The 25,887-nt window shown below is 35.2% G+C and overlaps 3 protein-coding genes across 5 annotated transcripts in view; 2 read left to right on the plus strand and 1 right to left on the minus strand.

Annotated features, from left to right (window-relative positions):
* LOC112046779 (sodium-dependent neutral amino acid transporter B(0)AT3) overlaps window positions 1-14,107 on the plus strand; it is a 28,662-nt gene extending 14,555 nt beyond the window's left edge. Inside the window, exons 2-6 of one of the 2 annotated variants that reach the window (XR_008251475.1) lie at window positions 5,490-6,161; window positions 7,344-7,705; window positions 9,561-9,824; window positions 10,644-11,752; window positions 12,073-14,107. Coding sequence is in view for 1 of the 2 variants with exons in the window: in XM_024083573.2 (XP_023939341.1) it covers window positions 5,490-6,161; window positions 7,344-7,705; window positions 9,561-9,824; window positions 10,644-10,830 (1,485 nt within the window). In the remaining variant the exon portion in view is untranslated. Of the gene's footprint in view, window positions 1-5,489; window positions 6,162-7,343; window positions 7,706-9,560; window positions 9,825-10,643 lie in introns of both variants that reach the window. The other variant, XM_024083573.2, reaches the window with a different exon arrangement.
* A 3,422-nt stretch (window positions 14,108-17,529) lies between these two features.
* Window positions 17,530-24,436, minus strand: LOC112046782 (sperm-associated antigen 7 homolog). Its single transcript, XM_024083575.2, has 4 exons — window positions 24,150-24,436; window positions 23,960-24,070; window positions 21,627-22,254; window positions 17,530-21,101 (listed from the first exon to the last, which is right to left on the minus strand). Exons 3-4 carry the CDS (start codon window positions 21,891-21,893, stop codon window positions 20,658-20,660), a joined length of 711 nt encoding a protein of 236 aa, XP_023939343.1. The 5' UTR covers window positions 21,894-22,254; window positions 23,960-24,070; window positions 24,150-24,436; the 3' UTR covers window positions 17,530-20,657.
* A 1,138-nt stretch (window positions 24,437-25,574) lies between these two features.
* The window catches only part of LOC112046784 (lysophosphatidylcholine acyltransferase), a 52,037-nt gene continuing 51,724 nt past the window's right edge, over window positions 25,575-25,887 (plus strand). For both annotated transcript variants that reach the window (XM_052885703.1, XM_052885704.1), the window contains exon 1: window positions 25,575-25,872. In XM_052885703.1, the coding sequence (XP_052741663.1) occupies window positions 25,756-25,872 (117 nt within the window). In that variant the 5' untranslated portion in view covers window positions 25,575-25,755. The remainder of the gene's footprint in view (window positions 25,873-25,887) is intronic.

The raw sequence follows: 25,887 nt of genomic DNA on the forward strand, positions 1-25,887 counted from the left end.
TTATCTTGATTATTATATTATAAGTGAATGTAAATTCTTTAAGAGAAATAAAGATTCTTTGACCACATTATCAAACTATTAAAATAAACATCAAATGAATTGACAATATGTCATTTACCTACTGTGTCCACCAGTAAGCACCGGATTACGTTTTTGCATAGAATCTCATTTTCGTATATGTCAACCAGCATACGTTAAAGATAGTAAATTAGATGCAGGGCATTGTAAATTGTTGCTGTTGCTATATGTGACAATCGATGTCTGACGCTGAATTTTTTAGCGTTTAGCGACAGTCCAACCCACATTGGAGTACAGTGATGAGTGAGTGAAGCTCCATATCCCTTCTGCAATAAGGAGGGTAGCTTAAATTTTTCATAGGTCGACAAATCAGGCTCATATTGTGGCCAGCCATCGCCGAAATGGGCGTTCTATGTTTTACATGTAATCTGTGACTTAATACACCATTATCTGTGCCAATTTCATGCTCCACTTTTATGTTTTATATATTTTACGTAAAACAGTTTTTCGTAAAAGAAATCTAGGTTATAATATTCAAATAACGTGGTTTGTTTTTTTCATCGAGGCACGCATTTGTAACCCGTTACGTTGCTGACGTTATATATATATATATATATATACACACAACTCCGGGCTATTACTAAGAATTAAAAACGCAATATATCAATGACTGACTCAAGACCTCCTGATTCGAAGGCTAATCACTGGGCTAATAAGGCAATTATAATAGGCTAGCAGACGCTGGCGACTTCGTCCGCGAGGAATTCAGTTTTTCACTAATCCCGCGGTATCTATGATTTTTTTCGGGATAAAAATTAGTCTATTGTGTTATTCCAGGCTATAATCTATATCTATTTTAAATGTGAGTTTATTTAGTTTAGTAGTCGCGGAGTGAAAGAGTAACAAACATTCATACCATCAATATTATTAGTTTTTTGCAAATCCCGGGAAACCATGGATTTTTCGGGACAAAGTGTAGCCCAAGTGTTAATCCAGAGTAAAATCTATTTTCATTCCAAATTTCATCCAAATCGGTTCAGTAGTTGCGGCGTTAAATAGTATCATACAAACTTTCACGTTTATAATATTAGTGGGATGCGATGGTCATAATTATCAACAACCCATATTCGGCTTACTGTTGAGCACGAGGCTCCCTTCTGAATGAAAGGGGTAAGACCTCCACGCTGGATTAGCAGACTTCACACACGTAGATAATTAAGATAATTCCTTCACCGGTTGAGTATAAAATGATCAAAATCACTTGAATATTTTTAACCTGATTGATTTTTAACTTTATTAAAACTATCACGTTATCCATATTAAGCATATAGGCACGCCATGTAAATATTATTTTTATCTGACACTTTATCATACTTACTCACTATGCTCTCGTAGATTTCGTCTATACAAATGTAACGCCAATTAAATAGTGATGAAATGGATGAAATGGTTTCTTATTCAATACACAAGCACAACTTGTAATACTCACTTATAGAAAGTACGAGATAAAGCTTCAGTAAATTTCAGTTGCAATTTCACAAGATATATTTTACAGTAGTTACGTAGGCTTCGTAGCGCTTTCGTAGTCGCGTAGGCGGAGCGTAGGCGGCTACGAGTGTTAAGACCATAACTCGTTAGAGCCACCTAGCTCATGACTCGCCTCGTGCTGTTAGTATTTATATAAAATGGTTTGCCTGGAGCCACGTGCCTTGGAGTGCACGTTATGTCTAGTCTCAGTCAATTATTATTATTAACCCATATCTTCCCAACACTATTAATTCTTATGCGATTTTTTTCATTTTAACTTATGATAGTGCTATAGGGTACAGTATCAAAATTCCATAATAAAAAAAAAATAGGTCATTGAACTTTTGAGTTACAATACCGTTCTATGTATAACGAAAATAAAAAAGACTAAATAAAAGCTTGATGCGGAGTACTTTATTTAACAACGTTACAGAATCAAACATTATAACGGTAAGTATAAGCCCCAAATCTTGTCCGATTAAGAGAGAGAGAGAGAATTAGGGAGAGAGTTTTGCACTAGACTATTATTCTATAGACTGATAAAAGTCTAGTATATCTGTATTAGTTGCTTACTTATACAAACTGTGCGATAGCCCAGTGTTTGTGTACTGCTTCATAAGCTCGCTGCCACGAATACCGACTTTACCCGGTGTCAAATTTCAACAAATTATTGGACAATCAATTCGTTGACCACTTGACTCCACTGGTTGAAAACAAAACGTGGCGCCCACCCGTGACCGTGTTGACAACTAGAGGCAGCGCGCGATCCATACTGGTGTTTTATTCGGGTGCTGGTTGGATCATATGCGCTATAACCTTTATAATGAAACGTAGATTTCTATTTATATAAGAGTTTAGGCGTGGGTTGTCGCTGTTATACGATTTACGCTCTTAATATAATAACAGATGAGATGTGTATCGTGTTCACAGCAACTGTATTTGAGTGGACAATGTACATACAATATATATACATATAACAATAGTTATTGCTCGGGAGGAATTTTTATTCCTTCGGGGTCCAATCCTACCAAAATTATAAACGCGAGAGTTTGTATGGATATTTGTTACTATTTAACATCGCAACTACTTAACCGATTTGGCTGAAATTTGAAACTAATATAGACAATACCCTGGATTATCACATCATCATTATCATCATCATTATCAGCCGATGGAGGTCCACAGCAGGACATAGGCCACTTGCATGGACCTCCAAGCATAACGCTCTCGAGCCGCCAGCATCCAGCGGTTTCGTGCAACCCGCTTGATGTCCTCGGTCCACCTAGTGGGGGGTCCACCAACACTGCGCTTACCGGCGACCCCAAAGGGACCCCAAAGTCCATCGGCTCTTCGAACTATGTGGCCTGCCCATTGCCATTTCAGCTTCGCGACTCTATGTTAGTGACTTTGGTTCGTCTGCGGATCTCCTCATTTCTGATTCAATCACGAAACTGCCGCTGATTGATTTTGAGCCTGCTAATAAGGTCCATACTTCGGATTAATACATGAGCTACTTTTAATCCCGTAAAAATCAATGGCTTCATAGCAATTATTTTACAAATAGAAAGCCGCGTTATTTGTGAGTGTCATATACCTGTACTTTATCTCCGTGTTCTTACGGGAACGGGAACTACGCGGGTGATACTGCGGGGCGTTGTGTGGTAAAAAAATATAAACAAAAAATCAAATCATACCTCTTTACACTATTAGTTTAGTTCGGCATTGTGTATAGACATAATAAGGGTACAATGGACTGATCAATTTATTTGTGCAATATTACTGAGTATCATGCGATATCATTTGTCAAAGTACGTAGTTGGGCGATGACGTCACTCGACCACATTGTGACGCTGTATTATATAACTTGGCCCATAAATTTGTCTACGTCACATGCATGTATTGAACGAAATTATATGGAATATCAAACATGGCAGATATTGCAAGTTAAATGTTATAATTACATGGAGTTGAGAACATTTTGTAAATAGTTCCTTTATTATTAAACTAGCTGACGCCGCCGGGTTTACCCGCGTGGTTCTCGTTCCCGTAGGAATACGGGAATAATATATATCTTATAGCCTTCCTCAATAAATGGGCTATCTAACACTGAAAGAATATTTCAAATCGGACCAGTAGTTTCTGAGATAGCGCGTTCAATCAAACAAACAAACTCTTCAGCTTTATAATATTAGTAGCATGGATAATGCTAGAGCTGAATTGCAAAAACACCTCTGTTAACTTTGAAGCATCATCATCATCATCATTATCAACCCATATTCGGCTCACTGCTGAGCTCGAGTCTCTTTTCAGAATGAATGGGGTTAGGCCAATAGTCCACCACTTTTTGGCAGACACGCAGATAATTAAGAAATTTCGCTGGTATGCAGGTTTCTTCACGATGTTTTTCCTTCACCGTTCGAGACACGTGATATTTAGCTTCTTAAAATGCTCACAACTGAAAAGTTTTAGGTGCATGCCCCGGACCGGATTCGAGCCCACACCCTCCGGAAACGGAGGCAGAGTTTGTATCCACTAGGCTATCACGACTCTGTAACTTTGAATTTGAAGCATATTGCAGACTAAATATCTGAACAAAATATTTTCGAATATAATACAATAAGCAATTAACTTTCTGAAGAATAAAGTCGATTTCAAATTTTAATTTGGGCAAAAACAACAATTTTTGTAACAAAGTTAACTTTTTAAAGAAAAGTAGCAAAAATTAAGATACTTGCAGTTACTATTTTCTATCCCCTTGTATTAAAGTGTACAAGTCTTTGGCATTATCCTTAAAATCCCATATAAATAGAAGCAGATCCTTCCCCTACCGAAAATATAAATGTTACTCGCTAATTAATTAATAGGTGAAAGAATTTTGTAAATTGGTCCAGTAATTTGGAGTACTATTCGTAACAAACAATCAAACAAACATAAAATCAAATGTGACATCTTTTTACTCTGACCTCTTTATATTATTTTTTTAGTTTAAACGGATATTATAAATGCAAAAGAAAGCCTATTACTTTCATTTCGTCCTTAACAATTCAATGAAAAAAATGCTACCCTCCGTCTGACTTGATACGCATTATGTCGGTTTTGTTACTAACTTCAGTTTGAATGAAATACGTCTTTTATGAATCGTGAATACAAAATAATAAAACAAATTTCATATTTGTGGTGAAACGGACCAAAAATGTGAAAATGATTTTATTTATTTCGCTGAATGTACAGGAATTTAACAGTTTTTATTTCTATCCATTATAAACTCGTTTCGTTGTGTGTGGACATTCTTTATTTCTATCGATTTAGATACCTACTATTTTTCGTTTTCTGGGTGAAAGTTATCTATAGTATAACCCCGCAAATTCTGCCGCTTCAATGTCCCATTTAGCTATCAGTTAAAAAATCGCTCGGCGCTTCATATCCGATTTGTTGACGGTATCGTTTCCTATCAACCCGTATTCGGCTCACTGCTGAGCTTTAGTCTCCTCTCAGAATGAGAGGGGTTACATGACCTCTGCCTCCGATTCCGGAGGGTGTGGGTTCGAATCCAGTCCGGGGCATCCACCTCCAATTTTTCAGTTGAGTGCATTTTAAGAAATTAAATATCACGTGTTTCAAACGGTGAAGGAAAATCATCGTGAGTAAACCTGCATACCAGAATTTTCTTAATTTTCTGCGTGTGTGAAGTCTGCCAATCTGCATTGGGTGGTGGGCTATTGGCCTAACCCTTCTCATATTTTGCCACATATTATTGACTCTTATTCAAACTGACGCATATAAAGGCGCGGGCGCAGCCGCCAAATATTATATTTTACTTTTTTACATATACATGGGTTCAGGGGCTTAGACGTAAAAAATACAAGACAGACAGCCAGACTAAAGTATTTATAATATTAGCATGGTTTTTAAAATTTTATATAAATAGAATTTTTTGTTTCCAGGTGAGCAGCCCAACGCAATACTTCTGGTACCGTACAACACTCCAGATTTCAGAAGACATCAACTACCCAGAGACCTTCAACTACAAGATAGCCCTCGCCCTCGTCATCGCCTGGATCCTCGTGTACATGTGCATGATTAAGGGCATAGCATCCTCCGGCAAAGTCGTCTACGTCACAGCTACGTTTCCATACATAGTGCTGGTGATTTTCTTCTTCAGAGGAATAACTTTGAAAGGAATGGGCGATGGACTGATCCATCTATTCACGCCGAAGTGGCATAAGATTTTGGACCCAGTAGTATGGCTAGAAGCTGGTACTCAAATCTTCTTTTCTTTGGGGCTAGCCTTCGGAGGTCTTATAGCGTTCAGTTCTTACAATCCGGTGGATAATAATTGCTATAGAGACGCAATAATGGTGTCAATGACGAATTGTCTGACGTCAATGTTCGCTGGTATAGTTGTCTTCTCGATTATTGGGTTCAAAGCCACGATGGTTTATGAGAAGTGCCTTAGTTTGAGGAATGCGACACTTTTGGAGATTTTCGGATCTGGCTATAGATCGATGGTGTTCCCTGAAGCGGGACAAAATGTGACATTGGATTTGAACGGCAATTTGACCACGTTGGTGATGCCTCATTTGCCGGAGTGTGATTTGCAGAAGGAGTTAGATAATGTAAGTTTTTGAATTTATATCGAATTAATATTACAAATAGCTAAGCTACCGCCGCCGTATCAACGATACGGGGCCCCCGGACTGCAGGGGCCCCTTACGTGTCTAAGCAGAATATCGTAAAAAGTAATCTACAATGTTACTTAATCTGGGTGCTTCTCGGGAACCAAAAAAGATACAAAAAAACTGCAGAAATGACAAACGTAAAACGAAAATATTATAAGGTAGAGTAAATCAAAAACTAAAGAGATTTATCGGGATTTGCTGCTCGTCTATTGAGACTAATTTTGATACAGGGCACCTCTAAGACAAGCTACGCCACTGCACTATACTATAATATACGGGTGTAAATGTACACGTATTGATAAATCGATTGTTTAATCCAATACAGAAATATTTCATATTCAATTTAGTACCTTGTGATAAGTATGAAAAACTCGCATGAAAATCAACTACGTATCAAATATCTTTTTAATTACTTTATGATTTATTACATTGAAAATCTAAATCCAAGCTGAAACCATTTAGATTAGGAAAATAGGAATGTCAGTTCCATTCGTTATTGATTACCCATTGACCTCTTTAGTACCACAGTCAATAAACTGATTTAATACCTAATGTAGAACTGGTACAGTTACATAGATACATAGGCATAGTCATTTCGACGGTAGATTTACAAGACGGAGGTCCTGGGTTCGAACCCCGGCTGGGCCGTACTTAATTAATTGGTCCAGGCTGGTGGACCCTGCCCGTAATGGCGTACCGCCAAGCGATTTAGCGTTCCGGTACGATGTCGTCTAAAAACCGAAATGGGTGTGGATTTTCATCCTATGCCTAACAAGTTAGCCCGCTTTCATCTTACGTCCGTTTTCAATAACCAACCCAAGATTACGGATAGATAGCTATCCTCGATTATCAGTAACAGTCAAACTATCTTTACAAAGTCAAACAATCCGTCAGTAGGTTATTGAAAAGCAGATTAGAACAGAAAGATACATTTTAACTTTAGTAAGCGAAATGGCGGATAGATAGGTTATTGAAAACGGCTGCTAGACTCTTAGATCATTTAAATGGTCTAAGGTTAGACTGCTTACTGAGATGGTAAGTGCATCATCACTTACCATCAGGTGAGATTGCAGTCAAGAGAAAAAAACCTATTAAAAAATGTTTATTTTTTATCCACAGACTGCATCAGGAACCGGCCTAGCATTCATAATATTCACTGAAGCGATCAACCAGTTCCCGGGCGCTCAGTTCTGGTCCGTTCTGTTCTTCCTCATGCTCTTCACCCTCGGCATCGATTCACAGTTTGGAACTCTAGAAGGAGTGGTCACCTCTATCGTGGACATGAAACTGTTCCCAAACCTTCGCAAGGAGTATTTAACTGGAGGATTGTGTTTGATCTGTTGTCTGTTGTCTATGGGATTCGCCCATGGTGCTGGGAGTTACATTTTTCTGCTCTTCGATATGTACAGTGGGAACTTTCCGTTGCTGATCATTGCGTTCTTTGAATGTATCGGCATCGCTTACGTCTATGGTGTGAAGAGGTGAGTGTGTTTATTTAAGTTAATTTGTAGATTCATTGCTTGATCATAAATAGCATTACACTAGTTTTGAAATAAAAAGCATTTTTTCTACATAATTAGATAGATGATAATTATTATCCATCTTGTCTTATTCATAAGTTACTGACAGCAATCCTTTAAATGGGCTTATAAAATTCATACTTAATTAATCAATCCATTTATTTAATAACTTTTTCCGTAGAAAATGATCCTCTATACACCCGTTTGAATATTGCCATTCCCTACCGGCTAAAAACCTCTCCTACTATAAAAGCACTCGTTCACCCTGCCATTTAATCTAACCCCACAGTCTGTTCCACTCTCCGAGTTCCCGTTCATCCATCTAAGTTCTTTCTTTACCTTTATTATATTGAAAATACAAACCTAATTAAGTCCCATTTCTGACTCGATTTTCACCATTATAATAACTTGACATCAAGTAAAACGTTTCTCTGTAGGTATAAAAATCATAAAAAAACTAGATTTGGAATTGATTTGTAAAGTTTTAAAATTTAAAAAATTTAAATCCATTTTTTTATCTCATTCAGAAGCCATTTCATGAAGCCAAGTCATTTTCATGATAAAACTCACCCAAACGCGGCACTAATGTCTTAATAGCGCTCATCGTCACTTGGTAGATAATGGTGGTTTAATTGTCATTTGTGTAAGGCGCTGTCAATTTTAGTTTAGGTTTAAGCCGCGGGACTCTTTTATGAAAAGTATTCTATTTAGTATTTGTGTTTTTAAAACAAACTAGACATTTCACGAAAGCTTTGCCTTTATTGCATCTGAATCGCCAGGCCTTCGTGTACGGGCTATAAAGCTTTATGTAAATTGTTATCCATTGAATTTTATGTAATACCTACTGCTGTGAAATTGCGTGTCAAATAAGTATCTATATTATTTTGTTCGGTTGTTTATTTTGTTTTAAAAAATAGCGGAGAATGCTTTGTTACAAAGCGTAGTAATTAGGGAAATTTTACAGCTTTAATTCCTTGGATTACAACAAAGAGGAAAGAGTTCCCAAGCTCGGATCAATTAAGGATTAGGCTGTTAGTCCTCATTAGGACGAGAATTCTTTTAACGGACGTTAAAGTTACCGACAACGTTATAAACGGATCTTCCTTTGATGATTTGGCGATAACGTTCGTGACTATATTTGCGAAGTCAGAGCGAAATGCCTGTTTATTCGCCAAAAGTATTCATTAAAGTTTGTCTACACACGTCGCGATAACCCAAGTATTTGCGTAACTACGATTTGTACGACCGTATGGGTATAGGCGATGTATAAAGTTCTGAATATGATTCTAAGTAAATATCTACCATTCAGGGGTTTACAGCTACGTATATTTATAAAGTTTTTTCCGAAGCTTTTTTATTGTTGTTTACATATCCCTTTATTGAAACTATAAACGAAAATTTAGATGTGATAGCCCAGTGGATATGCCTCTCTCTACCTTCAATTCGGAGGACGTAGGTTCGAATCCGGTCCGAGGCATGTACCTCCAGCTTATCGGTTATGTGCATTTTAAGAAATTAAATATCACGTGTCTCAAACCGTGAAGGTAAAACATCGTAAGAAAACCGGCATATCAGAGAATTTTCTTAATTCTCCAATATTTATGTGAAGTCTGCCAATCCGGATTTGGCCAGCGTGCTGAACTAAGGCTCCCTCTTATCCGAGAGGAGGCTTGTGCTCAACAGTGAGCAGAATATGCTAATGATGATGATGATGATCCCTTTATTAATTTACACTTGTATCTTGTATTTATACACCACAACACAAGAATAGAACTTTTACCTTCATAAATTAAATGTTTTTACCCTCCTATTTCAGATTCGCCGACGACATAGAACTGATGACCGGTCAACGTCCAGGTATATACTGGCTGATCTGCTGGAAGTATCTCTCTCCCCTGGCCATGCTCTCCATCCTGGTGTCTTCCTTCGTGGAGCTGGCGACCGAGGGCTCCAGCTACGAGGCCTGGATCAGTTCTGAGGGTGACACTGAGAAGAAACCCTGGCCTATATGGGCGGTTCTGTTGGTGCTCGTCTTGGTGCTGGCTTCAGTACTCTGGATACCAGGATTAGCGATTTGCAGGTACATATATAAGCCTATTTTAAGTTTAACGGCCCAGGTCTCTCCCCTTATGAGGTAGAGGATATGGAACTTAGACCCGCCATGCTGCGGGTCAACCTTACCAATGCGTTGCCAGGCATCCGGATAAAGCCGAAAAAAAGAAACGGTGTCCAGCTTATCCGGCTTTAGTTTGTTTTTAGATTTTGCATTTTTCTTAGCTAAAAAAAGTCTTATTTGTGCCTTTCCTTAATACTCGTGCCTATTTAAGAAGAATTTCCATATTTTGATGAATGTAGTAGGTACCTCTAGAATTTAATTTTGTCTGATGACTATTTGACTGTATAAAGTACGTACCTACATATGCATTCGAATTTATTTATTACTAGCAGACGCCGCGACTTCATCCGCGTGAAACTCCATGTAAACTTTCAACTACCCCTACCCCCGGATTCTGGAGGGTGTGGGTTCGAATGCGGTTCGGGGCATGCACCTCCAACTTTTCAGTTGTGTGCACTATAAGAAATTAAATATCACGTGTCTCAAACGGTGAAGGAAAAACATCGTGAGGAAACCTGCATACCAGAGATTTTTCTGCGTGTGCGAAGTCTGCCAATCCGCATTGGGCCAGCGTGGCGCGGGCGTGACTATTGGCGTAACCCCTCTCATTCTGAGAGGAGACTCGAGCTCAGCAGTGAGCCGAATATGGGTTGATAATGATGATGATGAAACTATTCTCATTTCCCTCTAGTTTGTCGGAAAAAACTGTGTTAGGAGTAGGTCCGGGCGGGGATTTATGACCTTTTAGGCTTAATAAACTTAACAATTTAAACTATTTTTCAGATACTTCGGCATACAGATCATCGATGACGAGGAGAGAGCGTGGTTCCCGGCTGAAGATCTCCGCGACTTCCACGGGATCGAACCCCGGCCCGTCTCCAGCATCGAGACCCTGCTGTTCTGCACCAGACCTGACGGCTCCGAGGGCTGCTGCTGGCCTGGTTGCTGTGAGACTGACGATGAGGAGTAGGACACATAACCATACCAGATGGCCTATTCACTAATTTGGTCTTTAATAACAACCTATCAATATAAACATGCAATCAACTGAGAAATATCATTTATCTACTGTATGATATCCACGAAGGGTTGTCAGTAGGCACTGGGTGACATTTGTTACATAGAATCTCAATTTCTACTAGTAACATACGTCAAAGTTAGTGAATTAACCTACAGATCAACTTAGAGTAACTGTAGGGCATTACTCCACGAGAATTACCAACCAGCTATTGTCAGTGATTCATGAATCACGTGACTTCGTATTCAATATTAATCTATTGCTAACTGAATAAAATTACTAAACAGTACTTACTTATGTGTGACATTGTCATTTTCGTTAGCAATGGGCATTACGGATTATGAAAAATGCGGTTGTTATTGGTTTAATGTTAATAATATTAGATGTCGCATAGACCAAAGTTAGTGAATAGGCCAGCAGTTTGAAAACAATCAATAAGTTCAATGTTAGACATGCCATAATAATAAGTAAGGAACATTGAGTTACTTTGTACTACGTACTAGAGAAGCTATTCCATACGAAAATCATGTCGATTACTGTCTGAAGTGTTCTCTGCAAAGTTATAACGGTAAGTCTTCCCGTACTATTAAAATATGCAACGTTAATCGCTTTAAGAATATTATATATTTCTTGCGACCAAAAGAAAGAAAGCAAAATACGTTTATTTTAAATTTGTGCCATACTAGTATAATATGATGTCTCAACCGCTTGGAGACTAAACCTAGTAGTAACTTTAAAAAAAGTTATGGCAAAACATCGTAAGCTTCTTGATTAATATGGCACTTACGCCTTACACTCAAAATAGTAAGCTAGCAAGAAACTATGAATTGCGGCGATTTCGCCACAGATGGAACGCAGTAGCAACGACTCATGTGTTCTCTACTCAGACCAATTATAGAAGGACCTGTATAGCACTCATAGTCACGAACAAAATTGTCTGTCATTTTCTGAGAAAAACGAGCTTAGATTTGGTATACATCTCATACTAAACTAGAAGTTTTTGCCCGTTTTTTACACAATTCAATTGCACAAAAAGATATTTTTACGGAGCTCTTTAACCGACGAACACGATTATTACTATTTAACATCAATTCTATAGAGACAGTTTTTATAATCGCATTAAATCGTTGATCATATACTTTGACAGAAAAGTAACGTCTAGCGAGGCAGGTCCTTTACAATAATTGGTCTGAGGTTCTCTAGTACGTGGAAGGTACATAATAACTCAATGGTAATGAATCACAATAACAGTTATTTGTACTAACATATCAAAATAAGAAAAATATCCACATATCTTTGAAATCTTTCTGGATATACCTACTGAAAGAATATCATACAATTTTGATAACTATTGTGTGTACCTAGAACATAATATTATGATAGTGATACTCGTATTCCATGAAGTGATATCGTTCAGTATCATCTCATTATCGTTTAAGCCTAGTTCGGACTACTTTAGTATTGTAGTCGAGTACTAACTATTTTTGGGTGATAGCCAAGTAGTCTAGTATGCTACTCGACTAAACTGCTATAGTACTCTAGTCCGAACTAGTCCTTACCCAAAGTTAAGTCGGCAAAATATGTCATTCTCTTCCATTCGCTTCTTGCACTCGCTCTCTATCATACGTCTACCTACTCATACTCCTTTTGCTTTATTTTCCTTTTTGGTCTAGGCGACTAACGCGACACACACAGACACAGACTTCAACCACGTTTGAGTTCTCCTCTTGTGATATTATTATTGACCAATAAAATACCTTGTAATTATTTTTTAACTTTGGCAAATTGACGTTATAGCACGTTTTCAATGGATATTTTTTTATATTCTGTGACTGTGAACATTTCTGTTCTTTACCATTATACCATAGCTATCATAACATTACCCTCCATTCGTCATAATCCTGCCGTTTATACTGTTAAATATTTGTATATTTGTTGTCATTAGTACCTATTTATATAAATTTGTTGTTACCTAATATAAAGTAAAATTCATATACACAAATCTATAAATAGTTATGTAAAAGTAGAATCTGTTGTGTAAGATTCCATACCCATTCAAATAGGAGAAAAAGAGATAGATTGCAATGCACTGTAAAGCCCGATTTACACTCGCGCCGCGTTCTGTGAATGTAAACAATAGAAGTTATTCATTATTTTCAAAATCTTTTGCAAATGCGTCAACAGCCGTAGTTATTCTCGTTGGAGTGTGCTAACTAAATCTGGAAATTTTGAGAGTGTGGGTACTTACCCGTGAGGAAACGCGTTTGTGCGTAGTGTGGACTTGACAATCAGCATACTCGTTAGGTCGTCGACTCTACCCTAGCTGATAGAAAAGAAAGTTCCTATCGCTAAGGATCAGCAATCAGGTAGCATTTTCGTAAAAAAAAATTACGATACTTCAAAAAAAGCCGAGTGATATCCGATATAATTAAGTAAAAAAATATTTTTAACTTAAACGATTGACCTCATCAATCTAGGGTACCCACTGTTCAGCCAACACAATAAAAATGTTTTGTCCACCTTTTTCGCTATCTATCTATCCCTTTTTCATCTACTTATTCACATCATCGTTCATAGAATGCCTACTTCGGACTACTTTAGTCAAGTACGAACGATTTTTAGAAACACTGCCCAAAAATCGTTAGTAATCGACTAAAATACTAAAGTAGTCCGAACTAGGCCTAATACATAACAATACTATTATAATCAACGATGACAATAAAAAATCGTCTTGGAATTGCCTATTTTAAAAATATGCTTAGCTAAATAAAAAAAGGCAATGATACTAGAAAAAGATAAAGATAAACTTATTAGTTATTCTTATATAATTATTATATTGACTATATTGTAGGTAAAGAATTTTATTAGCGATTTTTAGACTGTTTTTATGACAATTATTTAAAGATTTTAAATGACAATAACGAATAAACAAAAGACAATAAAATAATTCCTGAATAAAAATAGAATAATGTTATATTAAAACGAGAACACTAATGGCTCCCTTACACGGTACCTACACCGTCGGCCATGAGGGACGTAAACAAACATGTAGAGGGCAAAAACTGAGTCGGTACCGGTTTTCCGGTCAATAGCAATCATCAAAAACAAGTTACAAAGCCCTCAACCTTTGGTCGTTCTTTTTATTATAATAACCATAAGTGCAGAGGGGCCTTTAGTAAATACATTTTAGCAATTTTAATTACTCTCCTTTACTCCTATTGTGCTTTATGAAGGACTACTTGGGCACTTTGTAATAAGTTATAATTCTTCATCTACTGATTTCGTCATCAGTATAGAAAATAATTGTTTTAACATTTCCTGTATGTATTTGTATAATGAAAATTAATTGCTTCATGCTGTGATAACACAGATTGTTATAAATTTATAAAAAATATATTATTATAACAATAAAATTAAAATTTCAATTTTTAACCAACTAAACCACATTAATATTGAAATTGACATCCTCATAATTGAGAGGAACATATTAAGATTAATTTTAAGCGTCCAAAATAATAATTCGCATAACTTTGCGTTGTTGCGTGAACTGAATAACATGATATGTGTGATAAAAAGATTTTTCTTCACCCATATCACGTCAGAAAGAACGCCTTTCCGTGCATACATTAACTTAGGATTTAAAGTAGCTTGTAAAAATAATTTCTCGCAGCAGCTCATGCAAAGAGGCGATCTGTATCTGTAGTATTGCGTACTGACACTGTATCTTATGATAACATTATTAAAATATAGTTAATAAGCATGCATATTATTTACATTTATTTATTTACTTGTCTTAGACTAGACTTGGTTAGCGAGAAATTCAGATCTACATAACTGTTTAGTTTTTAATTTATGTAATATTTGTTTATAATGTATGCACATGTAGTTACCTCGTAGGTTGCTACATAAGTCGAAGTAGAAAATTTATCGTAATACGATTTGTTAATCCAGAAATAAATTTTAAAAAGAGATTCATAATTCTTTCTTAAAATTAAATTACTGTTCTCAAAATATTTACACAAATATTCCGTACTTATTAAAGCAAGGCCGCATATTATTTATGCGTTCGTGGTTGCGTTTGGATTTATATGAGTCTGAATGTCTGTGAATCACGTCTAAACTCGACAAATATTCTTTTTCAAATTAATCTTCATTTTCTATATTATGTACGTATATATGTCTGTTTTTGGTTTAAAATAAGTATATGTATAATAGCTTTAGTCACGGCTAAGCCAGCGTAAGCTCAAAGTCATACTTTTGTAAAAATCCGATATTCTTTAGGAATGAGTCTATCAGTCAGTAAGCCAAGACTGATAGATATTGTGCCGTATATGTTAAGGCCTATATTTGCCATGCCTAGCGTCCTCAGTGTTAAACAGAATAATTATTTAGATTAAGAAAGTACTTAAATATTTAATATAATCATAGTTCTAAATGCTATGGTAGTAATGCAAGTAGTTGTATTATAATTTACGCACGAACATTAGACTTATAATTTGCCAATTGTGTCAATTAAGATAACGACTACTATTAAGTTTAATATGCAATGTTATATTTTGTATTTCACAATTATTTTTGAAGTAAAACTTCTTTACGCATGCTTGACTTTGGGAGTGATTGACTGAGTAACGCAAGCGTTACGGAAAGTGTGATCGGGAGAGACAAACGAAAGTTGAGAGGGAGATGTACGTTAGTGAAGATTGAAAGAGAGACAGTTACATTTCATATGTTACTGTAGGAGCAAGAGAGAGAGAAGTTTTACTGCAATCGTATATTAAGCACACTCGTATTTAGTTCTTGATTTAACCAAAAACTTAATTTATGTAAAAATGCATGTTATTAATTTAACCGTTCCCAGGGTTCAAGATGAAAGTTCATTTAATGTAATCTAAACATAAAATAAAAGATTTTTAACAAAAAAAATAATTTACAAATGCTTTCGAGTAAGCGACGTAAACTAGATTTGACTCGAGATCAATCCAACCGTGGAGATTAATTTTATTGTTTAATCGAAATTACGACCTATGTTTTTATTTTTATATAGAATTTTGTAAATAAACTTGTTGTAGCTGTATTCTATTTATAAATCTGTAGTAGGTATGTAACATATATACACCAATGCCGAAAGCACAAATATTAAAGTGTTTAAGTCGTTATAAAATTAATACATTAAAGGCCGCTCCAGATTCTTGTGTGATTTTTTTGTAGTGCGAAGTCCTATCGCATTTCACGCCGCGAATCCTGGCATGTTATTCGACAAACAAAAACTTTCAATCAATCCACACTTGTAAGTTTTTGCGTCTGCTTCACGCTGTAGTTCACGGTACCTTTGTCGTGGAACAAAACGCGAACCGGCGCGAATACCCGAATATACAGCATCGCACGTGAATGTGGAACGGGTATTAAAGCGAGTAAAAGTCCGCGTCCACAGCGTCTGCGGTGGAGTAACTGGCGTCCAATGGACGGACGCAAAGTTTCAACGTGTCTACCGCTTTAGGCTAAGTTACACAAGGCGAGTTTTTTAAGTAATTTATTATTGTGTCATTCCTTCCCGCTGAATTATCATGGCGGCTAATCTCATTAAGATATTAGCCGCCATGTAAACTACGCAGGATAGATTTTAGCGCACAAACCAACATTATTCCACACATCATAGCCATACTCATACGATGGGACAGCAGGCCGACGTGACCGATATGAGCTTATGTGTGACGGTATTACTTGCTTTCCGAGGCACGGGGTGTACCGATACCACCGACATCCCAAATCCTATTGAGATTTTTAAAAGAAAAACAAAATATGTTGATGATGAATGAATTCAATGGTATAGATAAGTGTGACAGTGTCAATATGGCGAAAATATTGTAGGCTAAAACAAACTGCCACTCGCATTCAACAAACTCTCTAAGTGTAACTTGGCCTTAATAAAAATACGTGTCATAATTAATAGGTACTTTAGATTAAGTAAATAATCACTTTAGTCATAGTCATAATACTCTATGCTGTTATTTTCAAAGCATAGAATGATCCTTTTATATTGTTAAAGGGTTTGTATTAGCCTTTGTAGCTGCATAATGCGCGTTACCAGCTGAGTCGCGAGGCCATCAATGATTTCTATGTCTATCTATCTATTGAGATTTATGGCCTACTATCGGCGCGTTACCAACTGAGTCGTGAAAATGATCGATAGTCTCAAGATTCAGTTGATAACGCACTATACTATAATTTTAGTATTGTATATAATATAGATATAGGTCCGTATGTTGTTCTGAAACGTAGACAATAACATAAAAATTGCTATAATATTATATTATTGAAGTATATTATATCCCTTATGAATGTTATCTGGTTAAACATATCTTTCTAAAACTTGTTGTTAATTTGTGTACCTAATAAATGTTTTTGTGTCATCTATTGCGTGTTGATGGTAAATAAACGTTCAAAAAAATATATTGTGCGATTTTCATTTATCTACCTTTTTTTAATTCAATGACAAGTTATCCAAGATCTGTTATTTAATTGGGATAACAAATAAATTATAGATAATATTCAGATTCGACACATTGCACATAGGTTGCTAGTTTTAAATGCGGCCTTACGGGTTACGTATAGGTACCAAGTACCAAAGTCGTTTTAATAAAAAACCAAAGGTAAATTATTGCATTTTTATTTCAATGTTTACATAACTACGTTTAAACTAAGATTAGGCACTATAAAATACATCAGGTACACAAAATGTAAAGTACCACAATATTATATAATGGTGTTGGCAATTGTCAAAATGGCGCTAGCGTAAATTCTCTAAATATTACGATTTTCGGCAAATTTGAAAATATTCTATCTATACTAATATTACAAAGAGGTAAAGTGTAAGGTTTAATATATCAAAATTTAGTATGTTACAAAATATATTACGAGTAAAGGTTGCTTAAAAATTTCCTGGCCATTATTATTAACCATTATTAACTATCACTAATTGTTGGCGCGCAACGAAACGTTACGTGGGCTGCGATTGGTCCACGTATCCTCTTCGAAGAAAACGTCACAATCAATTTATAAAACTGTCAAACTTTTAATTGTCATTATAATTCTATACTGTAACACGCAAATAAAGTAACGCATCAATTTTGAATCACGAAAGGATTTTTATTTGTCTCCAAAAAAAGCGCAAAGTCTTGGAACGAATTAATCTACCAAACACTAATCATTAATGATAGTTTGGCCAGGTAAATATGTAACTTGTTTTTGTGTCGTTGTATTTTTCAACGTATATTGATATAAAACACTTAATTAAATTATAAATTAATGATAGTTAATAATGGTTTGGCCAGGAAATTTCAATAGGCAATCTATTCGCAAAATATTTTTAATGTATTAAATTTTGATATATAAAACACTTTTCAGCCATTTAACAGATGGGTGAAGGTCGTTTCTAAAATGGATCATAGACTAAGTGGAAGAAATAAAATAACTGAGCAGGATTTTGAAAACTAATAATACAGCCTAGAAAAAAAATACCTCATACACAAATTAAATTAAATATTACATTAATTGTAATAAAACTTGTAAATAAGTGATGAAAGATGATTAAAACTAATATTAACTTTCAGAACTTTTTTCTGGCAAAACCATCGATCTTCTATTAAAAAGTGAATGCACAACCAAAAAACGTCCCCACTCAATGAGTGCCAAACACAACCTTTTGGCACAAAGTAATCGAAATTGCAAATTCCAAAAAAAAATCCAGTTAATAAAACGAATTGCATCCGGTTATTTTAAAAATGATTTTGCCTTTTTCAAGAACTATATTACTACTATACTAATTCTATAATGCATTACATAAATTATATTAAAATATAGCTATAAGACACTTATCAAGTGGTGTAACTGGCCCTAATACTTCTACATCTTTACAACCATTTTGGAAGAATTGCATGTATTCCCCTAAGAAAAACCCATATCAGTATGGGAAAATTAATTTAAAAATACTTTTTTTTTTAAATTGGCATCAGTAATAAGGAAAACTGTAACACGGTCTTCAGATTTGTCAATCCGTAAAGAATGAATGAATGACAAATAAAAAAAATATTGTAACTACCGTTAGATTATAATCTATATCGCGAGATTGTGAACTATCAAAAGATTGTAATACGCAACATAATCCAAGAACCGCTGTCGTCCATTTTGTGACGTCACAATGTTACTTGACGTACTAAACGTCAAACTTATATTGTTAGCTAATATTTTTGTCAAACGCTCCGTTTGTAAGGGATTTGTTACAGTAACGTCATAAAATAGTTGAAATATCTGTCATGGCCGACAGGCGTTTTATCTCGTATTGTCAAAAACATATTTAAAAACTAAAATTTTCTTAAAATAACGTCTCAAAAAATTGTAAAAAAAAATTTCAAATGATAGGCAATTAACTATTAAAGACCATTTAAAAAAAATGTCATCTACCCTATTGTTGCACTATACCTCTACAGTGATTCTCATTGCAAAGCAAGTCTTAGGATTTTGGTTGCTTTGTATTGGATATATACTGCTGTATGTACTGTGTCTAAATGTCATTTAGAAATCAGTCTGTTCTAAGGCAAATACAATATACCTGTTATTATTATTAAAAAAAAAAACAAGACCTGTGGTGATATACACACAACTAGATACTAATCCCTATTTAAAAACAATGATGAGTAATAACTTAAAATTACATTTCATTGATAAGGAGTTAAAACGGCCAAAAAAATCGTTATTGCTTAATGATATCTTCTCAATGGAGATCTTTGAATAAAAGTTAAGTTACTAATAAGTAACCAACGATCTCCTATTAAAAAGTGGATGCACAATCAACAAAAAAAGTCGCCACTCAATGAGTGCCAAACACAACTTCTTGGCACTCAATTCAAATAGTCACATTGAGTAATAACACTGTACAACTACACATGTCACAATAAAAATAAAAATTAAAACAGATTAAAATTACATTTCATTGATAAGGAGTTAAAACGTCCAAAAAAATCGTTATTGCTTAATGATATCTTCTTAATGGAGATCTTTGAATAAAAGTTAAGTTACTAATAAGTAACCAACGATCTCCTATTAAAAATTGGATGCACAATCAACAAAAAAAGTCGCCACTCAATGAGTGCCAAACACAACTTCTTGGCACTCAATTCAAATAGTCACATTGAGTAATAACACTGTACAACTACACATGTCACACTAAAAATTAAATGAAACAGATTAAAATTACATTTCATTGACATAGAGTTAAAACGCCAAAAAAACGTTATTGCTAAATGATATATTCTCGGTGGAGATCTTAGATTAAAAGTTAAGTTGCTAATAAATAACGAACAATCTCCTATTAAAAAGTGGATGCACAATCAGCGACCGAAAAACGTCCCCACTCAATGAGTGCCAAACACAACTTCTTGACACTCAATCCAAGTAGTCACATTTGCAAATTCAACCTTAAACTCAATACTTAAGGTGGAATTTGCTCTGAATTTGGGATTTTTGATTGAATATTGGACTATATTTAAAGGCCTTTAGGTAATTTTCTTTACCAATAATTCTAAAACTGGCAAAGCAGAATTGGCCAATTTTTTAGTGAAAATTTCTACATGATTGGGCGTCCTTTTATTATATGAGGTCAATACATTGCTATAGAGTTAAATACGCCCAAAAAATCGTTATTGCAAAATGATATCTTCTCGATGGAGATCTTTGATTGAAAGTTAAGTTACTGATAAGTAACCTAGTTGTTTTAAGTATAGTCAAATAATACTCTCACCGTCAGCACTAGCTTTTTCTGTCTCAGCTTTTTTCACCTTCTTGGCTCTAATATCTGCCATTGTCTGTTCAATGGATCTCAAGTCCTTTTTGTTCTCACTCGGCACTTCTCCATAGCTTTTGTTCATATTAGTCTTCTGTGCTGCATCAATAGCTGCTTCTTGTCCAATCAGGTGAGCGTACTTCTGCTTATAGAATGTGCCGCTGAGTTCTTCTTTACCGTGCTTGCGTTTTCTAGATTTCTCCTCTAGGCTGTCTAGTTCTGCTTGCTTCTCCATTTCTTTACGTCTCTCTGCCATTTCTGCTGCCTTCGCCTCGTCCCAAATGCCACCTTCTCGACGAACGCTCAGTTCGTCTTCTGATGGACCTTTGTCTTTTAGGTATACAACTGCATATCTGTCTACGCCTTCCTGTCCAAATGAGTATACCTAAAAATATAGAAGTTTTTGTTTTTGTTGAATTTATCCATTAATAAACAAAAATAAGCATGTAAAAATTATCACACTAATATTATAAAGGCGAAAGTTTGTGTGTGTGTAAGTATGTTTGTTCCTCCTTTACGCTGCGGCTACTGAAGCCATTTGGTTGAAATTTGGAATGGAAATTGATTTTACTCTGGATTAACACATAGGCTACTTTTTATCCCGGGAAAATCAATGGTTCCCGCGGGATTCGTGAAAGACTGAATTCCACGCGGACAAAGTCGCGGGCGTCCGCTAGTATTGTAATAAAACAAATGCTCTAAGAATGTTGCTAAAAATTTAGTTGTTTCATCATACTTTGGAGTGCTAATAACCACATTACAACTCCACCATCTGACCAAATGGATATTGTTCCGTTTTCACTGAAGATATGAGTAAATATAAAAAGTTCAATTGAATATTAGGAAGAGATTACAAGTTACTGAATTTAACTAAAAATAACAATATCAAAATACATAGATGTAAACATACTTGAGCTCCAGCAGTTGTAGCTACATCACGGATGACAGATCGGTACATTTGATCCATTGGCTCAAACTGCAAGGACAATTTAGTGCCATCCTTTATAAAATTACTTATTTTCTCTTCCACTCTCTTACAGAACTTGTTTAAAATGTGTTTCTCCTCTTTCTGTTTACGTTCTATAGCCTCCTTTTGTTTCTTCATCGCTTTCTTCTGTGCCTCACTTGCCGATGGAGGCTTTTGCATGGAATTCAAAATTGAGCCTAGAAGATCCATGTTTTTTAAAAATCAAACCGTTTAGTCCCTCTAAATTTCGTTTTCCGAGCAGAAGGATGTGTAAGCTATGATTTCAGGTACTTTTCTTTGCCAATCGGTGGGTATTTTGAAATTATCAACTAAGGGTGGCGTATTTAACCTCTTATATTGTAGTATATTTATTGCTGTTTCAATTTGTGCACAAATTTGACCTCCAAATGTTATACAATCAGCTACAAATTGTAGTATTTGTTCTAATGGTGGTTGGAGAGGTGTACCAAGTATTAGAGAAGTTTGCTGTGATGAGTCGATTTCTTTGCAACTCTGTAAGAGGACTCTGTTATTGTTGCAAAGTTGTTCAAATGACTCCTCCAACACCAATCTGTGAATAAATGTTTGGAATACTGATTATTTCAATATTATCACAGATGTAAAGGAATGGACTTGGATATCCACAGCTTGATACATAAAAACCACTAGAAAAGGCATTTAGTATTGTGGCCACCAAACTGCTGGACTATTCGTTATTTTGGTCTCTAATATCAACCTATTATATAAGTCTGGCAGCATTTAAAATTATAATGCCAATAGCCTTAGTAATGGTAATGTAAAGCTAAGTTATTTAGAATAACACAAAATTGAAGTCTGGCTGACTAATATTAATAGTGAGTCATCTAAATTTTCAAGTGGTTTGTTTACCATCTGACTAGTTAAATTGTTATATGTTATGTTATTTGACTACAGACTAAAATGCATCAACAATACATTTAATGTCAAGAAATAAGAAGAAGAAACCTACAATAAAGATATGTCAACTAATAGCAAAAAAACTGAAAATATTGCATCCCATCATGGTGGTAAGTCTTTGCCGGCAGGGTGGTAACTAGCCACAGATGAAGCCTCCCACCAGCTAGACCTGGACCAAAGAAAGCTGCGGATCGAACCCAGGACCTCTGTCTTGTAAATCCACCGCGCACACCACTGCGCCACAGAGGTTGTCAAAGGTACAAGTGGTTAATGATAATTATAAAGAATTTAATGACTACAGTTTTAGGTAATGGTTTCAATAATTATCATTATAAGAGACGCTTCAGACACTCTTCACAAACACTTACTCACATTAAAATAAAGTTATTTAATTATAAAAAACCCTGCAAACTTTACCCGCACTGTTCCCATTCACATGGGAATACAGGGATAAAATATAGATACAGGTCATGTTCATCAGGGATAATGTAGGATTCTTATGGTAAAACAATTTTTAAATCGATCCAGTAGTTTCAGAGCCTATTTAATTCAAACAAATAACGACTGATTAAATTGAATAATCGTGATGTATGTACTCATATAATTATGTACGAACATTGGATTCGACAAAGGAAGTCAACAAATAAACAATTAAATCTTTTCTCTTTATAAATTTAGTATAGACTAGTAGACAGTCTGCAGTTTCGCCTACATTGTTCCTGTTCCTACAGGAATCATCATCATCAGCCAATATGTATCTACTGCTCAACATAGGCCTCTTTTTAAGCAGCACCAGCTCACTCTATCTTTGGCTTTTTGCATCTAACCCAATGCCAGCTACCTTCTGGAGATCATCGCTGCACCTAGAGGGAGGGCCCCACACTCTGCCTACTGAGACACAGTTTCACACTCAAGGACCTTACCATTCCAATGACCATCAACCATCTGACAGACATGACCAGCCCATATATATTTTATCCTTTAGGAATAAGGGGATAAATATATTTAGCCTATGGAATTTAAAAATAGTGTGGCTTTCACTTTGTAAAAGAATGTTGAAAATCAGTAGAGAAGATGCAGATTATCTCCTACAAACTAACTACAAACAAACTTTGCCTCATTTTATAATAAGTATAGATAACAAAAACGAAAGTTAACCAAGACACATATATATAAGGAAATTCATAAATTAATATAAGGAAATTTAAATTCATAAATGAGGAGACACAAATAATAATTTAGTGGCACCAAAATTGTAATTTTTTTTTTATATAACCTACAACAAAGAACACATTTCTTAGCAGCCAAATATATGATAATAATACTTATTTTGTTCTTACCGTTGATTTTGTATCTCTTTAACTTCCTCCGAAATGAGGTTATGCAAAGCCGACAACAATTTGTCTTGTAGGCCCGCAAACTCTTCCAATGGAGTGCCTGTTATTTGTGCTCTGAAATAATACACTTTTACAACACCATGGAAAGTTACAATATTATTCACAATCAATGCAGTTATCAAATCAAACGTACTCTTTAATATTCCGGCACCGATGTATCAATTTATTAATAGAAATTGCGCAGTTTTGGCAAATTTTCAAACTACTTTTGGATGTATTGTAGAATTCCTCGAAGTGCGTGAAGTAGTCAATGATTTGTTTCTGAACTTTCGTTTCCATTATTTGAATACATATTTCAAAATTTAAAAAAAATTTAACTAAAATTTAACTCTATGCAATAATTAAATAATTTAAATGCTTGTATTTCGGCTTCTTGCTTTTTTATTTTTTGCTATACAAGTCGACCCAATCGACGAAATGACATTAAAATTTTTAGTAAATAAAATAAGTGCTGCCATGTGCACATTTAAAACTAAGAGTCGTAAAGATAATAACGCTGTTTCTTTGACCCTTATCCTTTTTCTAAAAATATGTATCACTCGTATTATTTAAAAACAAATGTAATTTTCATAGGTATAAATCTAAAATAATCATTTTAGATTTAATTTAACAACATTATTAAAATTAATAATAGCAACATTTATTAGATAGTAGACATGTAGAGTGGTGTAGAGCACAGACGACAAATGAAGGTGTAGTTTGTGATTATACAGAGATCTATTCAATTCAACTAACTGCCACTAAACGTCATCTTAGACCATTTAAATAACAGGACCTGCCTCGCTAACCGTTACCCCTCTGGCAAAGATAAAAAATCCATGATCTAACGCGTTTATAAAAACTGTTGCTATAAAATCGATGTTTCATTGTTGTAATCGTTTTCGGCGTGTAAAGAGCTCCCTAAAAATGCCGGTTTGTGTAGTTAAATGGCATAAAAACGCCCAATAACTAGTTTAGTAAAAGATGGAGTACCTAACGTTTCATTTGAAAGTATTTAAACCTTAATTTTATCAAATTTGTTTGTTAGCCTGTGTAATATTTACGCGTGTGTTGCGAGTCAAATTTATAGTTGTGTGTAGTGTATGGAGATAGAATGTTTTTAATGGTGTTAAATATTTTCAATGTGTGAGTTTACCTCGTCCCCCAAAAAAACGTCAGACAATTTTGTTCGTGAATTTGAGTGCGATGCATCTCCATTTTCTAATTCCTCTACGAACCGTCATCTAAAGTTTTTTTTTTATTAACTGACTTTACGGCTGTGATCTCTCGCTTTTTCACGGTATTGATTGATTTTAAATAAACTTGCCACCACCTTACCACATCGATAGCATACTCACGTGTAAACAAATAAATAAAAAATCAATTATAGAAACGAAAATAATGATCACAATATGAATATCTTGAATGCTAGGTTTTTATTAATATTAGTTTGTTCTCTTTGTACATTTCATGGCGTTCATATGAAGCACCAATAGAAAACGACGATCTAACGAAACCGGAAACACGGAAAATTTTACTTCAAATTTCTGGTTGATGAAAACAAATCAGTCTCGTTTGTTTCGTGATGAGTGGTGGATGTTAAACAGCGTCGCGGTAAAATATTTCGAATTAAAATTCGTTTTACAAATTAAGTATAGTGTTGATACAATACGTAAGCCCGAATCGTGTTGATAAAATGAGTGAAAAGGTGTGATTTAATTATTAAACAATAAGTAAATAGCCGTTGTGCTCTCGTGAAAATGAATGGTAAAATGCATAGTGAAACTACCACTTTCTCGACTGACGGCATGCGTGCCCAAATATTAAATCCATTTGTCCACAAATTGGAATTGGACAACACGTACGATAAAATACGGGTAAGAAAAAGTCGT

Source organism: Bicyclus anynana, chromosome 15, assembly GCF_947172395.1.
Source record: "Bicyclus anynana chromosome 15, ilBicAnyn1.1, whole genome shotgun sequence".
Taxonomy (NCBI): domain Eukaryota; kingdom Metazoa; phylum Arthropoda; class Insecta; order Lepidoptera; family Nymphalidae; genus Bicyclus; species Bicyclus anynana.